The sequence below is a fragment of the Nesoenas mayeri genome (genome assembly GCF_963082525.1).
Source record: "Nesoenas mayeri genome assembly, chromosome: 25".
In the NCBI taxonomy this organism is placed as follows: Eukaryota; Metazoa; Chordata; class Aves; order Columbiformes; family Columbidae; genus Nesoenas; species Nesoenas mayeri.
In genome coordinates, this window is record NC_137549.1 from 3,610,600 (window position 1) to 3,630,761 (window position 20,162).

The window sequence follows — 20,162 nt, forward strand, 5'->3', positions numbered from 1 at the left end:
TCTGAGCCATAGGGATGTGAAAAATATAAAATAGTTTATTTACAGGGTGGCTATAATACTGTCTGTACTGTCCTGTGCTGGCTCGGGCTGGAGATGTAAATCGTTGCCGGCTGGTTGGAGGCACAAGGCACAGCTGAGTGCCCTTGTCTGCTGTGACAGCATCGTCTCCCAGGGCCTTAGTTCTGGAACTGATTGAGAAACAAACCCAGCGTTTAAGAGATTAAAGCAAAAATTCACCCAGAGCCTTTCCAGGTCCCATGGAACGAGGGTGTGTGTTCAGGAGCAGAGAGGGAAGCTCAGGGAATAGTTGCTTTTGACTTTTCCTCTGTCTCTGACCCGTTTTCTGTCTTGGTAGCGATACTGTAGTAGTAGGAGCGTATTGTGTTTTCCACAGAAATAAATCCTGGGCGCTCTTCCCATCTGCAAGAGGAGAAAGGAACAAATAGAGTCAACAGAAGGGACTAAAGTGGACTGATTCAGTAAGAATATACCAAACGCAGAAGAACCTGGGGAAGAACAGCAGCCCTGTTGTACCAGGGGAAGGCAGCTGGGGTGGAGAGGGGCAAAAGCACAGAGGCTGTGACATCTTCCAGGGTTGTAACAGGCAAGTGGAGGGGTATGATAATAAAGAAATAAGTGCATCATTTATTGTGGACTGGGGAATAAGACTGAGGCAGGAGGCACTATTTGCGTTGTGTTGTCACCATCCAGACAATGAATGTTGTTACCATCTAGATGATGTGGTGGAGCTGCCACCCAGCGAAGAGCTGAGCTGGTGAGAGCCGTACCTGTATGTCCAGCACTGCTGCATGAGCGCGTACATCTCCGCCGGGCAGTCCGTGGGGCACTCCATGCGCTTCCCTTGCTCTATGAAGCTGATGACCTCTGGGCCTTTCATTTTCTAGGGTAGAATAAAGTGGGAAAATGCTTTAATGTTTTCGGAGCTGACAACAGGATTAGAAGAGATTAGAGCTGGGCCTGGGGTAATGCTTTGGGTCTGTGTGCCATCCCTCCTGTCCAGTCCCTGCACTGGTGTTCTATGTGGCCAGCATAGCCTGCTGACCCCATCCCAATCCTGGCAGTGGCTGAGCAACTGATTTTTGCAGTTCTGCAAACAAGTAGAAGGATCAAAGAGAAGATCTGCTTTGATTCAAACCCAAATGAATTTTTCCTGTTTCTTCTCCCTTAAATGAACACAAAGCTCCAGGATCCAAACAATCTAATTTGTGCCTTTTGTAAAGTGGAAGCGATCCTGTCTCCTTTCCCCTCTGTTCAGCAGTGGGAAGAGCACCCACTCAAGAAAACAGAAGGTGTAGTTTGTGCGTGTCAGCCTTTTCTAGAGCAGGAGAGCAGCCTGTGGCATCCGCCCACGCTGGCCCGGCTCTGCCTCACCTTGTAGGGTTTCTGCCCGTAGCTGAAGGCCTCCCACATGGTCACGCCGTAGCTCCACACGTCGCTCTTGCTGGAGAACTTGTGATAGAGGATGCACTCTGGGGCGTACCATTTCAGGGGCCACTTTCCTGCCGTCCTGGCCTGTAGCAAAGCAAAGAGGGTCATTTCTACCCTGAGACGCAGACTGCTCTGAGCTAAGCTGGAATTCTGCTTTGCTAAATGTTTGTCAAATTCCCCATGCCCTGGGCTGGGAGTTCATTATCTGGATCCTTCGCTGTGCTGCCACTTACCTTGTAGTAGCTGTCGTCAGCGCCAAGAGCCTTGGACAGCCCGAAGTCACTGATCTTGGCATAATGCTGATTGACCAGCAGGACATTTCTGGCTGCCAGATCCCTATGGACAAAGTTTTTTTCCTCCAAGTACTTCATCCCCATGGAGACTTGGTGCATTAGCTCCACAACATTGTTGACTGTAATCTTATCCCTGGGGAGGATAAAAAGACAATACAGTAATAAAGGACTTGCCGTTACTCTGTTCACCACAGTGCCCTGTGAGTTTTCCAGCTGCAAGGGATAATAAATGTGGACATCTCTGCTCCAGAAGCATCAGTCCTTATTACATCACATGAAAAGGTATCTGTGCTGTTACCAGCTTCTCTGCACCTACAAAGCCAGGCTTGCCTGGCAGCAGGGAGTTTGATGAGAAGGGCAGCACATCAGCCAGCCGCATTTTATTCACTACTCACTTCTTGGAAGCCAAGAACTTGTTGAGTGGCCCTCCAGAAGCCATCTCCATCACGAGCATCAGGGACTCCGCCTCGCAGACCCCAATCATGCGGACAATGTAGGGGTTGTCCAGCTGATGCATGATCTGCGCTTCCTTCATCATTTCATCCTTCACTGTTTTCTCGTTGTTGCTCTTCAGCACCTTTATGGCCACGTCGATCTGCTTCCTGCACAGGGTGCGAGAGGAACACGTGTAGGAGGAATTAAACAGCAGCTGGACTTGCGTATCACAGCCAGGACTGCAAACCGCATCTCATGTGATACTGTCTGATATCTCAGTAGCCTGTTTGACAGAGCCCTGCACAACAGTGGTATCCCAGGCCAAAGAGGGAAGAATCACCTCACTCTTACAAGTGTAGGCCAGTATTTGCCATCTGTAGATCTCACACACTGAGACACCCACATCACTGTTGCCACTTTTCAAGGGGGAAACTGAGGCACAAAGTGGGAAAAGGCTGAGGCCATCCTTGTGAACTCACAGGCAACAAGCAAGAGCCAAGGATCGCACATCTCCTCAGTCTCACTCCTTTGCCCTGGCATGGACCAAGATGACCTCAGAAGCATGGACTTGCTCCTCCGAGCCCTGCATATGCCTTCAGAAGAGGCAGGACTGTGCAGTGCAGATTGCACTCTCAAGGGCAATGTTGCTGAAAGTCTGTGGCAAGTCCTCACCAGAGCATCTCTTATACCTCCACCCCATAATCACTTTAAGGTCCATCTAGCTAAAAACAAGATAGCTGGGGACACCTCCGAGCTCAGCACCCTCCTCCTGCTGCCTCAGCATCCTGCGAGGCAGCACTACTCACTTTCTCATTTTGTAGACTCCTTTCTTGACACAGCCAAAGTTTCCTGCCCCCAGTTCCACTTCATCAATCATCAGGTGGTCCCTCTTCAGGAAAAGCTTCTTATCCTTCAGTTCTTCTGGATCACTGTATGGGCTTTCGTAGACACTGGTGTCCATAGGTAGCAGGCGTGACTTTCCTGCACCTTCCCAAGAGACACAGGTTTTAACAGCTGTAAACAAGATATCCTTCCCCATCCCTCTTTCCCTCACCATCTGGGAAGGTTTTCTCTAGTCTCTTGGCAAATTTTCCTTCAAGCTCCAGCATTCCATCCTCCCTCCTGATCATCTCCCTTCCTTTCACAGCCTCTCATAGCGAGCCAGGATGGGGAGAGGTGTTTGCACATCCCCACTCCACATATCAGACCCTGCAGGACCTGGGCATGTGCGTGATTCCACCCCACTGCAACGTAACCGAATACACTGAGTTTTTATTAGGTGGAATGGAAGATGGGGAATGAGACAGGGCTTGATTTACTGGGTGCTCGGTGTGTGCAAACGGTTTTGCAATGTTTTTGTCTCAAGGCTCTGAAACAAGTGGGATGCTCCTGGGGGCTTTGCAGCACTGCTCTTTGAGCAAGAGGTGATAGAGATGTGTCAGGTAACCCCCATGGTTCCTGTGACATCCCCAGGTCCTATCTCCTCCCATTAGGAGGAGAGGACTTTCAAAGACACTTACCTACAGGCTCTGGCGTGTATCCATCTGCATTGAGAGGTCCAAGGTGTCTCTGGAAAAGAAACGAGGATAAAGTGGATAATGCAACCAGGGGAAACTGCTTTGGTTTGAAATGGGAGAGGAGAGGGATGAGGAGCCTCTGCAGCCTGCTGAGCCCCAGCTCCCTCTCCACTTTCCCCACCCCTAAGTGACAAATCTGCAGCAGCAGGGTCATCCCAGCCAAGTCTCTGCTGCTTGTTTTGAGGCAGGGAGTGAAGGGAAGCCCGGAGGCAGCTCAGCTTGCAGCCAGCCCACCTGCGTGCCTGGAACAGCCTCAGTGAGCACACACGGACACCATCAACAGCCCCATCCCAAAAGCAGACAGTGACAAAGCGGTGCGGTACATTTCTCCAGCGCAGCTTTGAACGCCAGTGCTGCTCACAGCAGAGTTGCTGCAACATGAGAGCCCACCGCAGATTGTGAAAGCTCCCTGAGAAGACGGGTGGATGGATGCTCAGGACTTTATTTATCCTCCGCTGGGCTCCGGGATGGGCTCATGTAGCCCAAAGTAGCTGGTTTCAACACTGCTGGGCACTGGGGGCAATGACTGAGCGCAGACGTACCCTGAGGCCGGGGGCGCAGAGGGAGCACAAAGACGTGGCCGGGGGCCAGCAGAAGAGGCTGAGCGTTCCCAGAATCCCACCACATCTTCCTCGCTCCCGCCTGGCGAGGAGGGCAGGGGGAGCAGCGCTCCCCGAGGACAGGCCCACATGTTGCGAGGAGCACAGGATGAATGGAAACCATTTTCAGCTTAATGGTAGCTGTGCCCAGCTATTCCTTGTTCCCATCCCAGCTGGAAAGGGGACAATATTGCAGCTGGGCTTAATATATTCCATTTGAGTTATTGCCTTGTAGAGAAGCGCAGAGTTTGATCAGCAAGCTTGAAATGTAATAACATTAAACTACTGAGGTACCAATGTACAGATCCTCCCCAAAACTTACGCTTGCGGAAGGGTGGGTTGGTGGAACCGGTGCTGCAGACACTGCGAATCAGGAGAGAGAAGTTGTTATTAATTTATGCCCCAAGCTGGATCAGAGCATCAGTCCTTGAAGGACCGTGTGGATGTCTGGGTCTGATCCCCTCTCCTATAAAGACAAATTTCTACAACTTTAGCCTGAAAAGGTGTGGAAACACACCTGGATATGGGTGTTATTCCCAGAGCAGCCCTCAGGGGAGGCACAAGCCCTCTGGGGGACCCACAGTCTCTGTCAGTCCCAGGAGTCCCACAGGCAGGCTCTAAAGTGGTGTTTCTGATACTTGGGCCAGGACTAAGTGACCCATGATTGAGTGCTCGGCTCAAGAGACCAGTCAGGAGCCAGCCTTGCAGGCCGTGTTGTTTCCTGCTGCCTAAAAAGCAGGTCATTTTTCAGAAGCCATCTGTTTGGCACCAGAAATCCCTAATCCATTTGAAGCACTGATTCCCCCATCTGCTCCTGCTTTTGGGCCACCCTGGGCCAGCCCTGGAGAGTGGCCTTTTTCAGCAGACTTTTCTGACTTGCCCCGTTTGCCAGAGGAGCAGTGACCTCACTGTTCCCTCAGCACCAGCGTCCAAGCAAGGCTGGACATGGTAAAGGAAATTTGAGGTGGTGTTGCTCAAGCTGCCCCCACTTGGTGCTGAACTGAGGCCAGGGGTGGCACTGAGAGACATCAGCTCACCTGGCATGTTGGGGTTGGGGCAGGTTTCCCTCAGGTAGAAAATCAGCCCGTCTGGTTTCAGTTTTAGGTACTCCACCAACTGGGAAGGGAATTGGAGGAAAAAGAGATTATTGCAAGGAGAAAATAATCTCTTTTATTTTGCTGGCAACTTGTGTGGCTTATGGTAATGATTTCTCTCAGATTGATGGCAAACAGGGACTTAACTATTTCTTTCCCTCCTCTGTCTGTGCACTCAGGGATCTGCTAGAGCAAGTGTGTGCATACTTGGATGTCTGCCAGAGCTGGGAAGAATTTGGGAAGTTAACTAAGGACCAAAGGAAGAAGGAAAATCTCCAGCAGGACAGCCAGGTAGGGTGTTTTCAGTCTGATGTTATTGTTGTCCCAGCCAGAAAGGTTTTTAATTTGTGTCATGTTTGATAAAATGTTGAAGAAACTTTTGCCTTCCCAGAGGAACCCGAGGGTTGGCTCTGTGAGCCCTGGGCAGTTTTTCACTGCAGCAGCCGCTGGTTCAGGCACAGCAGAGACTTGACTCTGGCTGGAGACAACCAGCCCAGCCCTGGCCACCGGACCGCAGGGGAGACGAGGCTTTCTCCTCCCCTCCTGCCCAGCTCGGATTTCATCTGCAGTTGGGAGCCTGGCATGGTCTGTCTCCATAAAAATGCCCCAAAGTCTTTGTTTTCAGAGTGAAAACAGTCCTGGGAATTTGAAAAATTCAGGAAAACAGAATGTGTGTCCCCCAGACAGCCCTGCCCCGAGGAAGTGCTGCTGTCCGGCCCCTGGAGCCAGCCCGGGGTGTGTGCCATGGGGCAGAGCCGCACTCCGGGGGACAGGGGACCCCCCAGCAGCACTGAGAGCTGCTGGGCCCTGTGTCCCATTCCCCAAAACCCTGACCCAGCCTCACGAGGGCTGCAGGGACATCACAGCCCCCTCTACTCCCCGAAGCCCCTGACTCAGGGGTGGTGGGATGTGTCTCCTGGCACCTGCGTCTTCTGTCCTGTAAAGACTTTGGCAGCTGGCTCAAGACTCCTGGCCTCCTCTATTCTTTGCACAGAACTCAGTCACTTGGAAAACAGAATTGCAATCTGCACATAATAGTTTTGCTGGGGCAGGGGCAGCGTGGGGGCTGCATGGGAGGGACAGCCTGGGATGAGCATCTTATCGGGGGGTCCGCTGCAGGCTGAGATTCAAGGTGCACGCTGTGGCTGAATGTGTGATGGTTTGCCTGTGCGGTGCAAGTGTGATTAACATAACCATCTCAAGTATCCTGGCTTAAAGCTAGGAATTAAAAGCACTAATCCTCTTGTTTCCTTGGAGAGGCACCAGACCGGTGTCAGGCATGGAGCCAGTGGTAAAGCCAGCGCTATTTCAGAGCTGCTGTGATATCCCAGACTTAGGTTTCCTGAGCTAGGAGTGCACAGAAATGAATGCAGCGAAGGGAGCTGATGGACAGCCAGACCCAGGGATGAAGGAGTTTTCCAGAAGGGGCTACAACCACCAACAAATGGCCTAAAAGCCTTTAAAGGTCCACATGACACTGTCCCTCAAGTCAAGGGCAGCTGTAACAAGGGAAAAGTGCCTTCATTTTATGAGGACACCAATGATGAGCATCCCACAGTACGGTACCTGCCACAGCGTGTCGAACTTGGTCCCCTCAGGGATCGAGTACTTGCCGGACTTGTCCTGGTCTATCCGATAGTGATACACCGTCTTGCCATAGATGAGGGAGAGGGCGTAGGTGCCATTTTCCTTCCTTTCTCTCAGCCTGGTAGGAAGAAGAACTATTAAAAGAGCAACTCTGGGCTTTTCTCTGCAAATTATCAAGTCTGCAGTGGTGGGGGGTTGCTAAGTGGGCACTTGGTAAGGTGTCCCTGCACCCCAGTGTGGGAATTACACCTTCCCAACACCCCTGCGCAGAGGCTGAGGAGGGACCCTTCACCTTCAGTCTCTTGCCCCTGTCTTCCATCCTCTCCAGATAATTATTTCTTGCTCTAACTCATTCAGAGGATAATTAAATTAAGGGCTGTCCACCTCTGCAGAGATGCAGAGCAAATGCTTTCTCCTGTATTTTATTAGCCATGCACTATCTACATGTCAGTGTTAAATGTCTTCATCTACTGAACACTATATGTCATGTCATCCAGTGCATTAGCAAGAACACTTCATAGAGAAACCTAAATATGAGAAACCTAAATATGAGAAACAAAGCCCAGACTGGCTGTTCCTGGTGGCCAGATACTTTCTGGACAATAATGGGTTTGGGGTGTCACACCCTGGTTTTGAAAGATCTGTAACCACATATTCAGCTAAACCCCCTTTCAGGAACTGTCACATGAAACAAATAACTACAGGGTGGTGGAGAAATGGTACAAAGTACCGGGATCATCTGCCAGGGTTTTGCCCACTCACAGGAATTTCCCGTCAGGTTGTGCCCCAGAGTAGAGCCTGCGCTCCGCCTCGTCGCGGGCGATGCTGCCGTGGTACCAGGGCATCTTCTCATGGGCTGTGGTGGCAATGAGCTTCTCCACCTGCGGAGCTTGGCTTATGATGGCCTGTTCGAGTGCGTCCCCCTGGAAAAGGGTGAGAAATGAGACCTCCTGCCACTCTGCTGCGTTGGCACATGGCTTCAGCACAGGTTATTCGCACTGTTTGGGGCAGATGGCACAGAAAACTTGGAAGGTCTTATAACTGAAGTGCCTGTAGCCTTAATTATGCCTATAACAAGAGTGGGTTGGATTCTGTTCTGCTACAGAGCAAAGTATCTTGCTTATCTGAATAGGTCAGATCCCTCAAATCCAGCTGAGATCCATTGTCTTGCTGGTGAGGGAAGAGAGATGTCATCGTATTTGTACGGGGGATTTAACATGAGGCTCACAGGGTGTCTTTCAGCCCCCATTCCCGGGAGCGCAGGACCCTTTGCTGGTGGGTCTGCCCTCCTGGCTGCTCACTGTCCCCAGGCACTGCAGCTTGTCAAGAGCAGTGCAGTCTGGAAATCATGTGGAAGACCCTAAATTACTTTTTCTGTCCCCACACATTTTATAAGCAAGGTGGGTTTTTGTTTGCCAGTAGGTGGCAATGTCCTTTGTGTTATCTACTGGTGTTCATAGATCAGCTTCTTGGAGAAACGCTATAGAACACCTCATTCTGTCAAGCACCTTTGGTCTAAAATAGGTCAAATCTAGAGATCTTACTTAGAAATACTCAAGAAGGAGAGTGCCTGAGCCATTTTTCTTTCAGGACTTCGAAGTGTCTGAGTAGCCACATTCATGGTGACAGCAGGTAGAAGGAAATTAATTATGTGGCTGCCTATTACCATTTACAGAGTTTTGCCTTATACATATTTATATTCCAGTTTGCAATAAAATGCAGGAACTTCCCTGTAGCTACTTTTAAATGTAAATCACAGACCTGATCCAGTACCTCAGTCTCATAGGCAAAACCTCCACTGATTTCCAAGAGCGAGGGATACCTGAGGAAGAATTTAGTCCTGGTTTCATTACATTCCAGCCCAGTGTTACGGAGGCACAGGTGCCTCACGCAGAGAGCAATGATCTGACTGCAGCGAGTGCCCCGTGTGCTGCAGAGGAGCAAACAGCACGTGGGGAAATGTTTGCAGAGTGTGCAGAGAGCTCCAAGGCCCTGCAGAGCACACACAGCACCGGCTTGGGGAGATGTTTATTCCTGTTTCTGAAGGAGAAACTGGAAAAGAGAGACACTTAAGACTGCTCCTAGTGTCATCAGGCCCCAAGGAGAAGGACCTTGCTTTACTGTGCTGTAAGAGGGGGATGCAGTGACAGAGGACAGGGCAGCGAGCGGCAGTGAACCCCGAGGGAGCACGCCCTGCGCGGTCCCACGACACCTTTGCAATGGCCAGTACCTCTAGTTTCCACGTCTGCCGGACGTATTCGCGCACCATATTGTCCCTCATGCTGTCGAAGACCCCGGGCTGGGGTTCCACCCCGCTGGGGCGGTTGCAGGGTTTGCGGAGGGGGCAGCACAGCCCGTCAGCATCCTTGGAGTAAAACTCGCAGAGCTCCTCCGGCCCGCAGTGCGCTTTGCCCCCCGCGATGGCGTACGTCCCGTTCATCTGGCGCTCGATGGCGTAGTGGTAGAACTGCAGGTTGTAGACCATGGAGAGGACGTACCCCCCCAGGCTGCGCAGGCATTGCCGCAGCAGGAACAGCCCGTCCGACATCCCCGCCAGCTTGAGGTGCTCCTCCGCTTCCGACCTGGCGATGCTGCCATAGTAAAAGGGCAGGTGAGCAGCAGCATCTGGCATCTCTGCGGGGCCGCCCGGGTTGGCTCACACGCTGCTGCTGTTCGATCTGGAAGAGAGGAGCAAAGTTCTTCACCGGCACATCATTTCGCAAAGAAGTGTAATTGGGATTCTGACTTTGCCTGGAGGTTCTTCAGCCCTGAGCTGTCTGTGGGATGGTTTCAAACATCTCATGGAGAGCAGCAGTGGGGACATTCATACCCTCAGCCAGAGAATCCCACAGTGATTTCTCTATCCTGCCCTGAATGGGGCTAGAAAGTATAAGTAAAAATCCATCTGATCTTCATTTGAAGATCTGAAGCACTAAAAAATGCATTGAATCCTACAGTGAATTGTTCCAATGGTTAATTACCTTCACTATTAAAAATGTGCTTCTTACATAGATCCCAAAGTTTTTAGCTTTGACTTCCTACCATTTTCTCTCCAGTCCTGTTCACAATAAAAGGAAATTCTTTTTCCTGTCTGAATAAATCACTTTTACCATGAGAGTCTATAAGGCAAAATCCTTAAATGGAATCCTTAAAACTAAAACATCAAATGTCTGAAAAGCTTTTAGATACTCACTTGCACCAAGCACAACAAAAGGAGGTAAAGACAAACCCAAGTGCTTCTGGGCACACATTAACCATCAGTTGACAGGGAGGAGAAGAAACCTTCCCCTAATTGTCTCTTGAAGAAATGTATGGATTTTTCCCAATACCTGACTCTGGCTGGTTTGTGAATTGGCCGATACTCTGATCCCGTTTGGCGGCTCCTGTTTCTACATGATGCACGTGCTCCGGAGAAAGCCGGAGCTCAGGTGTGGCCAGACGTCACCGCAGGGTCACTTAATCCCACTGGCTCCGTTGAGCTGCAACGTGGAAATGTTACCAGACCCCTGTTCAGAGCAGCCCAAAAGCAGAGACGAACCTACCGCCGAGCTGCTGCAGCACCAGCTCGCACTGGGAGTCCCGCGAGGAACAGCCCTTTGCTGCCTGAGTCACTGCAAACCTGCTTCTGCCAAAGAGCTATGGGGCTCGTATCGAATCATCTAAAATCCCACCCAATTTCCGGTGATTAGTGGAAACATGATCATATTCAAAGGGTCTCATTTGTTCCCCGGAGCCCGATCTTTGATTCTGTCATTGCGCACATGCTCACCCCAAAAAGATCAGAGTGTTTGTCTCCATCTGCATTTCCTGCAAATGCGTCACTTGCCTTCAGAGTAAAGAAAACACCAGTTCTTTGGCCAGCGTGCTGGGTATTTCATAGAGTCACAGAATCATTTTGGTTGGAAAAGCCCCTCAAAATCATGGAGTCTGACCATAACCCAACCCGGCACTGCCCCATGTCCTGAGAACCTCATGTCCATCTGTCCAGCCCTCCAGGGATGGTGACTCCAGCACTGCCCTGGGCAGCCTGTTTCAATGCCCCACAGCCCTTTGGGGAAGAAATTGTTCCCACATCCAACCTCAACCTCCCCTGGCGCAACTTGAGGCCGTTTCCTCTGCTCCTGGCGCTTGTTCCTGGGGAGCAGAGCCCGACCCCCCTGGCTCCAAGCTCCTTTCAGGCAGTTCAGAGATCAGAAGGTCTCCCCTCAGCTCCTGTTCTCAGCTGAACCCCCCAGGTCCCTCAGCCGCTCCATCACACTTGTGCTCCAGCCCCTCACCAGCTCCGTTCCCTTCTCTCAACTTGCTCCAGCACCTCAATCTCTTTCTTGTGAGGGGCCTAAAACTGACCCCAGGATTTGAGGTTTGCCTCCCCAGTGGCCTGATTCTTCCCAGCATAACTCTCATTTCCGAACACGACAGGAGAAGTCACTGCCCACTGGGTTGTGTCCCCTGCGCTGTTCCAGATGTGGCCTCTGCTCTCACGTGGTGGCTGGAGCTGTGCCTGGGCTGCTGGTCGCCCGGCTCCGTCTCACCCCGTTTGCCCAGAGTCTGGGCTGCCTCCTGCCAGCCTCCAGCACCGCTGGAGAGGGGAAGGGTTGGCTGGATACGTGCTGTGTATCAGCAGGAACCGGACAGAGATCAGGAGAAACCGTTCTGCTGTGTGCACCCTGCTCTGCTCAGCCTGCAACAGCAAAGAGCCACGGGGAGATGGATTAATGGCAACCAGACTTTTCCCTGCCTGTTTGTTTGTTGTCTTCATTAAGCCCAGAAATGGCCCTGATGAGAACAGGAAGGGAGAGCAGGCTCCGGCGAGGAGGCGTTTGAGCCGAGGCAGGAAACCACAACAGGAAGCCGTCGGTGGCATTTGCAGCTTGAGTGCGGGACTGGCGTAAACCGTATCAGGCACAGCGTAAATAAGCCTGAACTGTGAAGCCCCTTTCATCAAATTCATCAAATGAAGCAAAGTGGGGTCTTGGCAGACCTGCCAGGCTGGACACAGAGGGCAAGTGAGTCAGTGCTTGGAACCCAAATGTCCTGATACCTTGATGCCTCCAGGCATCAAAGCAGCCCAGACACTGGGCGTATCCAAGCTCACCTCCTTAGACGTGACAACTGCCGGGTCATCCCAACCTGCGCGTGGTCCCAGGGGAGGGCAGGTCCCAGGACCGTGGGCTGAGGGCTGTGGGGAGCAAGGGTTGCAGCTCTTGGTTCCAACTGCAGAGTCAGACTCGTGAGTCACGTTCACGAGTCAAGGAAGAGGAGTTGCTGAGTGGGCAGTGGGAGGTCGATGGCCTTCTTCATGTGTTACTAATTTCCGCTCGCTACCTGGGATAAACAGCGATTAGGTACAAGGATGCTGCACCCAAACATGCTGATTCCCTTGTCTGGAAAGCCCAGGGCCAGAAGATCACAGCAAATGGAACATGTTTGACAATTGTTCAGACAGGTGAAAGTGAGATGGCAGAAGCCATTGATCACCACCGAGATCCCACAAGGTTTCCAGCTGCCTACACAGGCAGTTCTGTCATAAACAGGCTGGTTTTCCTTTCCAAGCACAGGGCTGTGAGTCAAGAAGTATCAGAGGTTGGTTCAGGCTATGCCACCCATTTCATACACGCCTTCTTACACAAATGAACCCTGTTAGAAAGTGACTCTTATTAGAAAAAGCTCCCGAGTCCCCAGCCATGAGGGAGTCACCCCCTAAAGTCTGAGAGCGGATTTAAACAGGAGAATGTATAACCTCTCTAAAGCTCTTGCTTTAAAAAAGTTTGTCCTGCCATCCTGGCTCTTTCTTTCACTCATACACCAGCCCAGAGTCTTCTGGGTGTAGCTAAGCTCAGCTTCCCAACTCCAGCTCTGTTCCTTAACACCGCTCCTGGGTGGACCCTGATCCAGCTTTAAGAGACCTGTACAAACCTCATACAACTTTTTTTTCTGATGCTGCCTAATGCAGATGAAAATGAGAACTGATTTAATAGATTGCTTTTATAAACATTGCAAACTAGTGCCTGGAAGAAGCGGTGCGAGGGACCCTCTACCACTATTAATTTCAAGTAACAAGACCTGATTTTTCCAGCACCTGTTTAATCTCTGTCCCTTGGGCTGTAGTGACTCAGACACTGGTTGTTTCTGTTCACTTTGGGCGCTTCCCCACGGTTAGAAACAGCATTCGGGGAGAGCAACCGTAAAAGCAGGGCTCCTGTGGTAATGGCCATGTTTGCCAGTTGGTGTTACGATGTGAAGATGCACTGAAAAAAGCAACACCCACGTAAAAAGCACTCGGATCTGTGCACTGTGACACACAGGAAAGCCAGGCAGGAAGCTATTGAGATGTCAGTCAATCAGATCTATATATAGCCGGCCACTTGCTTTTACTCAGATCAGACAAGAACCATCAGGAACTGGTTTGATTGTATAATTTCTCAGAACAGCAGAACCACTGTGCAAATCCTGAGCCAGCCTCTGAGTGCAGCGGGTACGCCGATGAAAATGTTTTCCAATGAGGAAGGAGGAGGCACTGACAAACTTTAGCATCCTGTTAGGACCCTGTTTTCTGTCCCATTGTCCTGGCAGCAATAATTCCTCCCAGCTCAGCCCTGGGCTGCCCCTTTAAGGTAGCCGGTCAGAGGAGGGACCTGCCCAGGGGTGGGAACCCTGTGCTGGGGATAAAGGGGCTCAGGTGGGCTGTGTGATGTGGGGTGTTGGTGGAGCTGCTGCCCAGGTTTGTGTTGGCAATGTGGGGAGGGGTTATTTTCACTAATTCTTTAAAAGGTGTTTAATTGGGTGGCTGGAAGTGGGGTCTGTGTGGTAAGCATGCCTGTTGTCAGCCTGGCTGGTGGGGTCTCCAAAGGGCCAGGAGTCCATATTGAGAATAAATCAATAAGGGGGGGTTAGAACTAGATGAATGAGGTAGCTAAACTGAGGCAGGCATTGGGTAGTCTGTAAACCCTGTGGTACCCAACAAGTGGGAAATGGGGGAGGGAATTTGTGGCTGGGATTTGGGGGGGATCTAAGCAAGGGCTATTATATTGGCAAGGTGATAGCTACCTATGCTCTGAGCTCTCTTGGAGGGGCTGCAGCAGCTCTGCTGGTCCCAGGGAGGAGCAGGATCGGGCCTGCTGAGCACAGGCTGCTACAGAGCAGGAGTGTCAGCAGGATTCAGAGGCAGGAGCAGGTGTGAGGTGCAGAGCCATGGCAGAAAGCAGAGCAAGTCTCCAGCTCCCTCTGTACCCGCACAGGGACCTCCTGGGGTCCCCAGGGCTGCAGGGGAGCAGCTGTGCCCTGACCCTTCCCCTCAGTCCCCTTCTGTTGTTCCCAATTGGATCTGAGAATTAGGTTTGCAATGGAGAGCCTGGTTGAAGATGTGAAGGGCTGACAAATGCCTGCAGTGTGCAAGTTCCCTTTCCAAGTCATTCTTCCCAGGAACAGCTGGCGCTGTGCAAGAGGGTGAACTGAAGGGCTGATTCCTGGAGCTTTTTTTAAAAAAAAATCTGAAATAACAAAAGGCTTGACATGCTTCTTAGTTCAAACCCGAAAAACTTAACTTTGGATTGGCCTGGCTACATTCTTCTAATTGTTCTTGATTAATGTTTAATTTTTATTTATGCACTCCACAGCAGCTCTTCCCAAGATTTCCTCATGAGCACTTGCATTCCTGGCTGTAGCTGCTTTCCTAACCTCCCTGCTGGCTGCTCATTAAAACCTCAGCTACTCAACCATTTATTAACACTTGAACTATGTGTGAGTGGGAGTTTATGAAAGTGTGAGCCCATTTATGTTTGTGCTCATAAACAGCGTGCCTTCTGCTTGCATGTGAAGATAGTCATCTTTTCAGCTTCTCAGGGAGTAGTACTGACTCAGTCCTGCCTGAAAGGGTTCTGTTTACAGCAACTCCGCAGAAAAACCTGCCCGATTTCCCCTAAGGACCTTGTCTGCTCTTGCTGGCCTCGAAGCCTGCAGGTAAGTCCAAACTGCCCCTGCAATGCCTGCGGATCCCAGGCCAGGTGCAGAAATACCTCATGTACCTCCCCCTTTGAAGTGGAGCATGGAAGCCGTTTGGCCCTGGGGACAGTCCACAGTCCTTTTTGGAAGGAAAAATGTTGAATTCCACATTTGCAGGGCCCACAGAGGGACCTGGCGCTGTGATGCGCTTGTTGTGAAGGTTCCTAACAGTGACAGGATGGTACCAGACACAGGCTTTGAGAAAAGCTGGTGCTGTGGGTCAGTGCCCCTGTTCCCCCTTCTAAATCCTTGCCCAGAGACCTGGTGCCACCCCATCACAGTGTTACTGGAGATCAAAAACAGAAGGGAAGGTTCTGCTTCAGTGTGTGTGGCCTTGGTGTCACAGTACATGTGTGCTATAAGCAGCCAGTGGTGACCCAGTGCCTTGGGTCCCTCAGCTCCATTAGAACGTGTATCCCCATATGCTGCTCTCAGCTGCTGCTGCAGAGCCAGCCTGACGCTCCTACCTGTGCCCAGAGCCGCAGGAGTTGTCACCTCTGCTCCCATCCTGCAGCTCTCCGATCTTTCCTCCTTGACATTCTGAACCTGCATGAGCGGGCAAGGGTGCTCGTCCTTCTCCAAAAGGGAGAAACAGTGCAGCAGAGCATGGAAAATCGATGACATGCTTGTTCGGTACAGTCAGATGGCAATAAAGGCCTGAGCTCATTCATATCCTGCTGGGGGCTTGTTTTCCTTCTGTGGTTATTTGTCAAATGCTAATGAGCGGAAGCAATTTGCTCCTCGAGCTTTGAGAGCAGGAGACGGGAGGGGGCTGGGAGGGAACGGCCACCTGCATGGGGGCCTGCTAGGTACAGATATCTGCCTTTTATGTTCCAGCTGTTGTTTTAACGGCTGGGATCGCCCTGTTCCCAGAAAGCAGCTTTCTGGTGTTAACCCTGCTTCCTCAGTGTTCACCGGTACCTGTGAGCCTGCAATGCAGATGCTGCAAGGGTAGCATGAAATGGAACTTGGTGCTTCTCACAGGAGCCTGGGGCAGATATTTCTGCTGTGCCATAGCAAGGGAGTTAAATAGACAGCGTGGGCTTCCATCAGCCAGAGCACAGTGAGAATATTGCAGCAGGAAGCACCAATGGGTCTCTGAAACATGCAGATGGTGTGTTAGTGCATGTGGATTAATGCAGGTATGCATGAGCACGTTTCCTATTTGCACGTGGTCATGCCCGTGGTGTATCACATGCTCCTTCTAGTGGGGTGCACCCGTCTCTTCCTAAAACCTTGTTGTCTGGCTCTGCTTTGGCTGTGGATGGAAGACACAACCAAGCACCCAGGGAGAGCAGCACAGAGCAATGCAAGCGGCTGCTCTTAGTCCGCTTTGTGCTGGTCATCATGGGTAACAGAGCTGACTCACCAGCTATAGATGCTTTGGCTAAATACTTGCCTCTTTCCCTAAATAAAAGGGGATTGATTCTTTATCTTGTGCTTATCTTCCATTAAAAGATCCCTGGGCAAGTGTTTACCCTCCATAGTAGCCTGGCAGACCTTGATCAATCAGAATGTAAAGAACCATATTTTTTCCAAACAAGCTGCAGTGAGAGGCACAGAAAATTGAACTGAATGTGTTTTTTTGTTTAAACTCAAGCTGACATTAGTATTTCAGGAACATTCAGTGATGTAGATGGGCGTGAGTCCCCTGACCCCCACCCAGAGCAGAGCTTTGCTGGAGGCTTCGCTGGCTGGATTAGTGTGGGAACAGAAACCTGAGCGTTGATGCCACTTGGAGCTGCCTGGTTTGTTGTATTATATCTGTGGGGGCAGGTCTGGAACACAGGGTGCTGGAGTCCCCGAGTGGGGTGACACAGCTGTGTGATGGGGGAAAACAAAGTCACTGTGTCCCCTAAGGCTCAGCTAGTGCATGTGAATTTGGTTTGGAAGGCTGTGGAAACACCCTGCTGAGCCTTTGTAGAGCCACTGAAAGCACTCCTGGCTCCAGACTCATTGATCCTCAACAGCTTTTAATTAGGATCTAACGTCCGTAGTTAAACACAGTTAGGTGCAGTTTCCTGCCTGGTGTCCCCGAGTGCTCTTGTGTCTGCTAACTCAGCTCTGGGTCATCGGGTCTAAACAAACGGTGTCAAGATGTTTGTCCTGGGGATGAGTGAGAGCAGAGCTTGTCCCTGTTTGTCCTGGGGATGAGTGAGAGCAGAGCTTGTCCCTGCCACTGAGGTGGAGCTGGTGTTGACAACTAACCCAGAAGAGCAGAATCCTCTGGGGTTTGGGTCTGGCAGATAGTTCCATTGAGCCAATGACAGAAAACTGCAGTAACATGCATAAATTGGAGGATGAGGGCTCTGTTTTTTGGTTCCTTCTACCTGGCCTCCCTGCCTTACCATGTTTGCTGAAATAACCTAGCACACAATACCAAGGGCCTAGAGATTGGCTTCAGCCAGTACAGAGGCTCTGGGGAGCAGCAAGCTGCAGAAAGCTTAAATGAGGCATTTATGGGAGGGATTGATGGTCTGCGTGTGGCTTGGGCCGATTCCTTGGCTCTACCATGAGTAGCATGGGTGCAGTGAAGGTGACACGGGGCTTCGAGTCGCATCGCTGCGAGAGCACTGGCTGTGGTGCATCTTGCTGGAAATCACAGAATGGACAGGGTTGGAAAAGACCTCAGAGATCATCAAATCCAAGCCTTGGTCCAACTCCAGCCCATTGACTAGATCACGGCACTAAGTGCCATGGCCAATCTCAGGTTCAAAACCTCCAGGGCCGGTGAGTCCAGCACCTCCCTGGGCAGCCATTCCAATGCCTGACCACTCTCTCTGCACAGAATTGCTTTCTAATCTCCAGCCTCAATTTCCCCTGGCAGAGTTGAAGCCCATGGCCCCTTGTCCTATTGCTGATGCCTGGGAGAAGAGCCCAATCCCCACCTGGCTAGAACTGCCCTTCAGGTAGTTCTAGAGAGTGCTGAGCTCAGCTCTGAGCCTCCTCTTCTCCAGACTAAACAAGCCCAGCTCCCTCAGCCTCTCCCCATAGGGCTTGTGTTCAAATAAGTTTATTATGTCCTGCACTGGCTCAGGTCCTTCTCTGGAAGGACCGAAACCTGCTGAGCAGGGTCGATACTGCTCTGAACAGCTTCCCCCCCTCCCTGCTCCGGGTGGTGAAGTGGCTGACAACTCTGTTTCCAACCACAAAATGATGGTGGTTTTTTTACATAAACATCTGCATTTATGCTTTGCCACTTAGAAATAGATGTAATTGCTGAGCTTAAAGTTTAACAGCATTTATTTTTTTTGCAATGTCTAGAGTCTCCCCGGAAGATCGCAGCCACCGTCTGCACTTCTTAGGGGTGTGCAGTTCTTGTCCTGAAAAGCCCAGGAAGAAGAATGATGGAGGAGGAAGAGGAGGTAGAGGCAGATTGAGGCGAGGAGGACTGTGGTGTGCGCACTTCAGGCAGGTCAGGTGCAGAGCTCCATATTGTTCGGTGTGCAGCGCTCTGCAGCAAAGGGGGTTTTGACGCCCTCCTGATGGGCGCTGACTTTTTGTACTGGGTTACCAGCTCTACTGGGGGAGAAACAAGCTGTCTAGAGGTAACATCGTTCCTGCAGCTTTAAAAGATATAAAATACATACCACCCATGTGGTTCGGTACCAGTTGCACCTTGTTGCTATCGAGATTACTTGTTTCAGTAGGTGATTTGATGCTAGAAGTGCTGGAAACATTGCGAGTTCAGGAGAGAGCAATAAAAGCTATATGAAAGGCCTGACTGGGCTGATTAATGAGCACATTAATGGAGGATGCACATTAGTTGTTGAGCAACGGTGACAGGGAAAAATGTGACAGCAAGGTAGAAGTATCTAAAGAGTATGATCATCTTTCAGAGAGGAAAAGCTGGTTTGCGTGTGCTGATAAGATGACATGGGGGATAAAGGAGAAGATATTAATCAGTGGAAAGTAAGGCAGGTTATCAAGAAACATTTCCTAACAAGAAGATTCATCAGGATGTGGAACATGGGGAAATAGTGCAAGTCCCATTGCTAGTCACTTGAGACCGGATCAGAAAATGCGCTGTAGGGAATAATCCTCTACAGGCAGGAAGAAACTGGGATGAGCTAATAGGACTTTCCCATATCTAATTTCTGCAATTCCGAGTTCCATTAAGGAAAATAATACTTTAAATTTTTCTCTGGCCAACGTAATTTCCAGTTCAGCTAATGTTCTGTGGAAAACTGAACACTGGATGCTGAAGTATTTTGCTTCTGCTGTTGACATTTTTGGTGGGACTTTGTTGGACATCAGTGTCTGAAATGAGAATGAATATGTGTGGATTCTGAACGCTGCTGTGGCTCCTGCTGTTGTTTCTTTAGGAAATCCTATCCTAGGAGCATCAGCAAACTTTTCAGAGATGTGGGACCCTCCTCAAGAGGAAAACTGATGATGAAAAGCTTAAAATACAAAAAACTGTCAATATATTAGGAAGCATAACCTTATAGATTAGTTTGTTTATCCCCCTGCCAGCAAAGGAACCTTCTGCCTGATCCCTTCTCCAGTTCTGCCCGTGTGATGGGATTCCCTTGCGTCCCTGAGCGTTTATTCCACAGCCTAATAGACCTCCCCGTTAGGAAATGTTCTCTGAGGTTTAATCTCAACTTTCCTTTGTTCCAGTTTATTCTGTAACATCACAGACTGTGCTTGAATTGGAATGGTGCCTGTTTGCACAGCAAAGCACTGAGCAGTAACAGATGAAATGACAAAGAAATTAAGGGAAGTAAATGTGAGTTTGCCACAGGCCTCTGTTTTTGAGTCTATTTGCTGTTATATTTGTCAGTAGGAAATCGCTGAAGTCCTTCTGGAGTATTTGAAGCAGGTATCCTAAGTCGTCCTGTGTTACCACTGAGGCTCGCAGGCAGTTTAGAGAGAAATTGCCAGAGCAGACAAGTTTTGATGTCACGTCCAGTGGTCAAGGGAAGGAAATGGCTGGCCATGAATATTGGATTATAAGCCATCACTTCAACATCTCCTGACCCATCTAAATCTTCAAAAATAATATGGTGCCCCCTAATGCAAACCTTTTCTTTTTCCTGAACCGATGGAGTCATTGATAGAAAAGCTAGAGTGATCTTGTGATTAATTAATCTGGGACTATTAACACCAGCATTTCACAAGATC

The 20,162-nt window shown here is 50.4% G+C and overlaps 1 protein-coding gene across 1 annotated transcript; it reads right to left on the minus strand.

Moving 5' to 3' along the window:
• Nucleotides 1–296: 296 nt before the first annotated feature.
• Nucleotides 297–9,666, minus strand: ZAP70 (zeta chain of T cell receptor associated protein kinase 70; the record flags this gene model as incomplete). Its single annotated transcript, XM_080359306.1, has 12 exons — nucleotides 297–420; nucleotides 789–901; nucleotides 1,393–1,533; nucleotides 1,683–1,875; nucleotides 2,138–2,344; nucleotides 2,984–3,164; nucleotides 3,698–3,746; nucleotides 4,676–4,716; nucleotides 5,391–5,469; nucleotides 7,014–7,152; nucleotides 7,797–7,957; nucleotides 9,265–9,666. 12 exons carry the CDS (start codon nucleotides 9,664–9,666, stop codon nucleotides 297–299), a joined length of 1,830 nt encoding a protein of 609 aa, XP_080215432.1.
• Nucleotides 9,667–20,162: the final 10,496 nt, after the last annotated feature.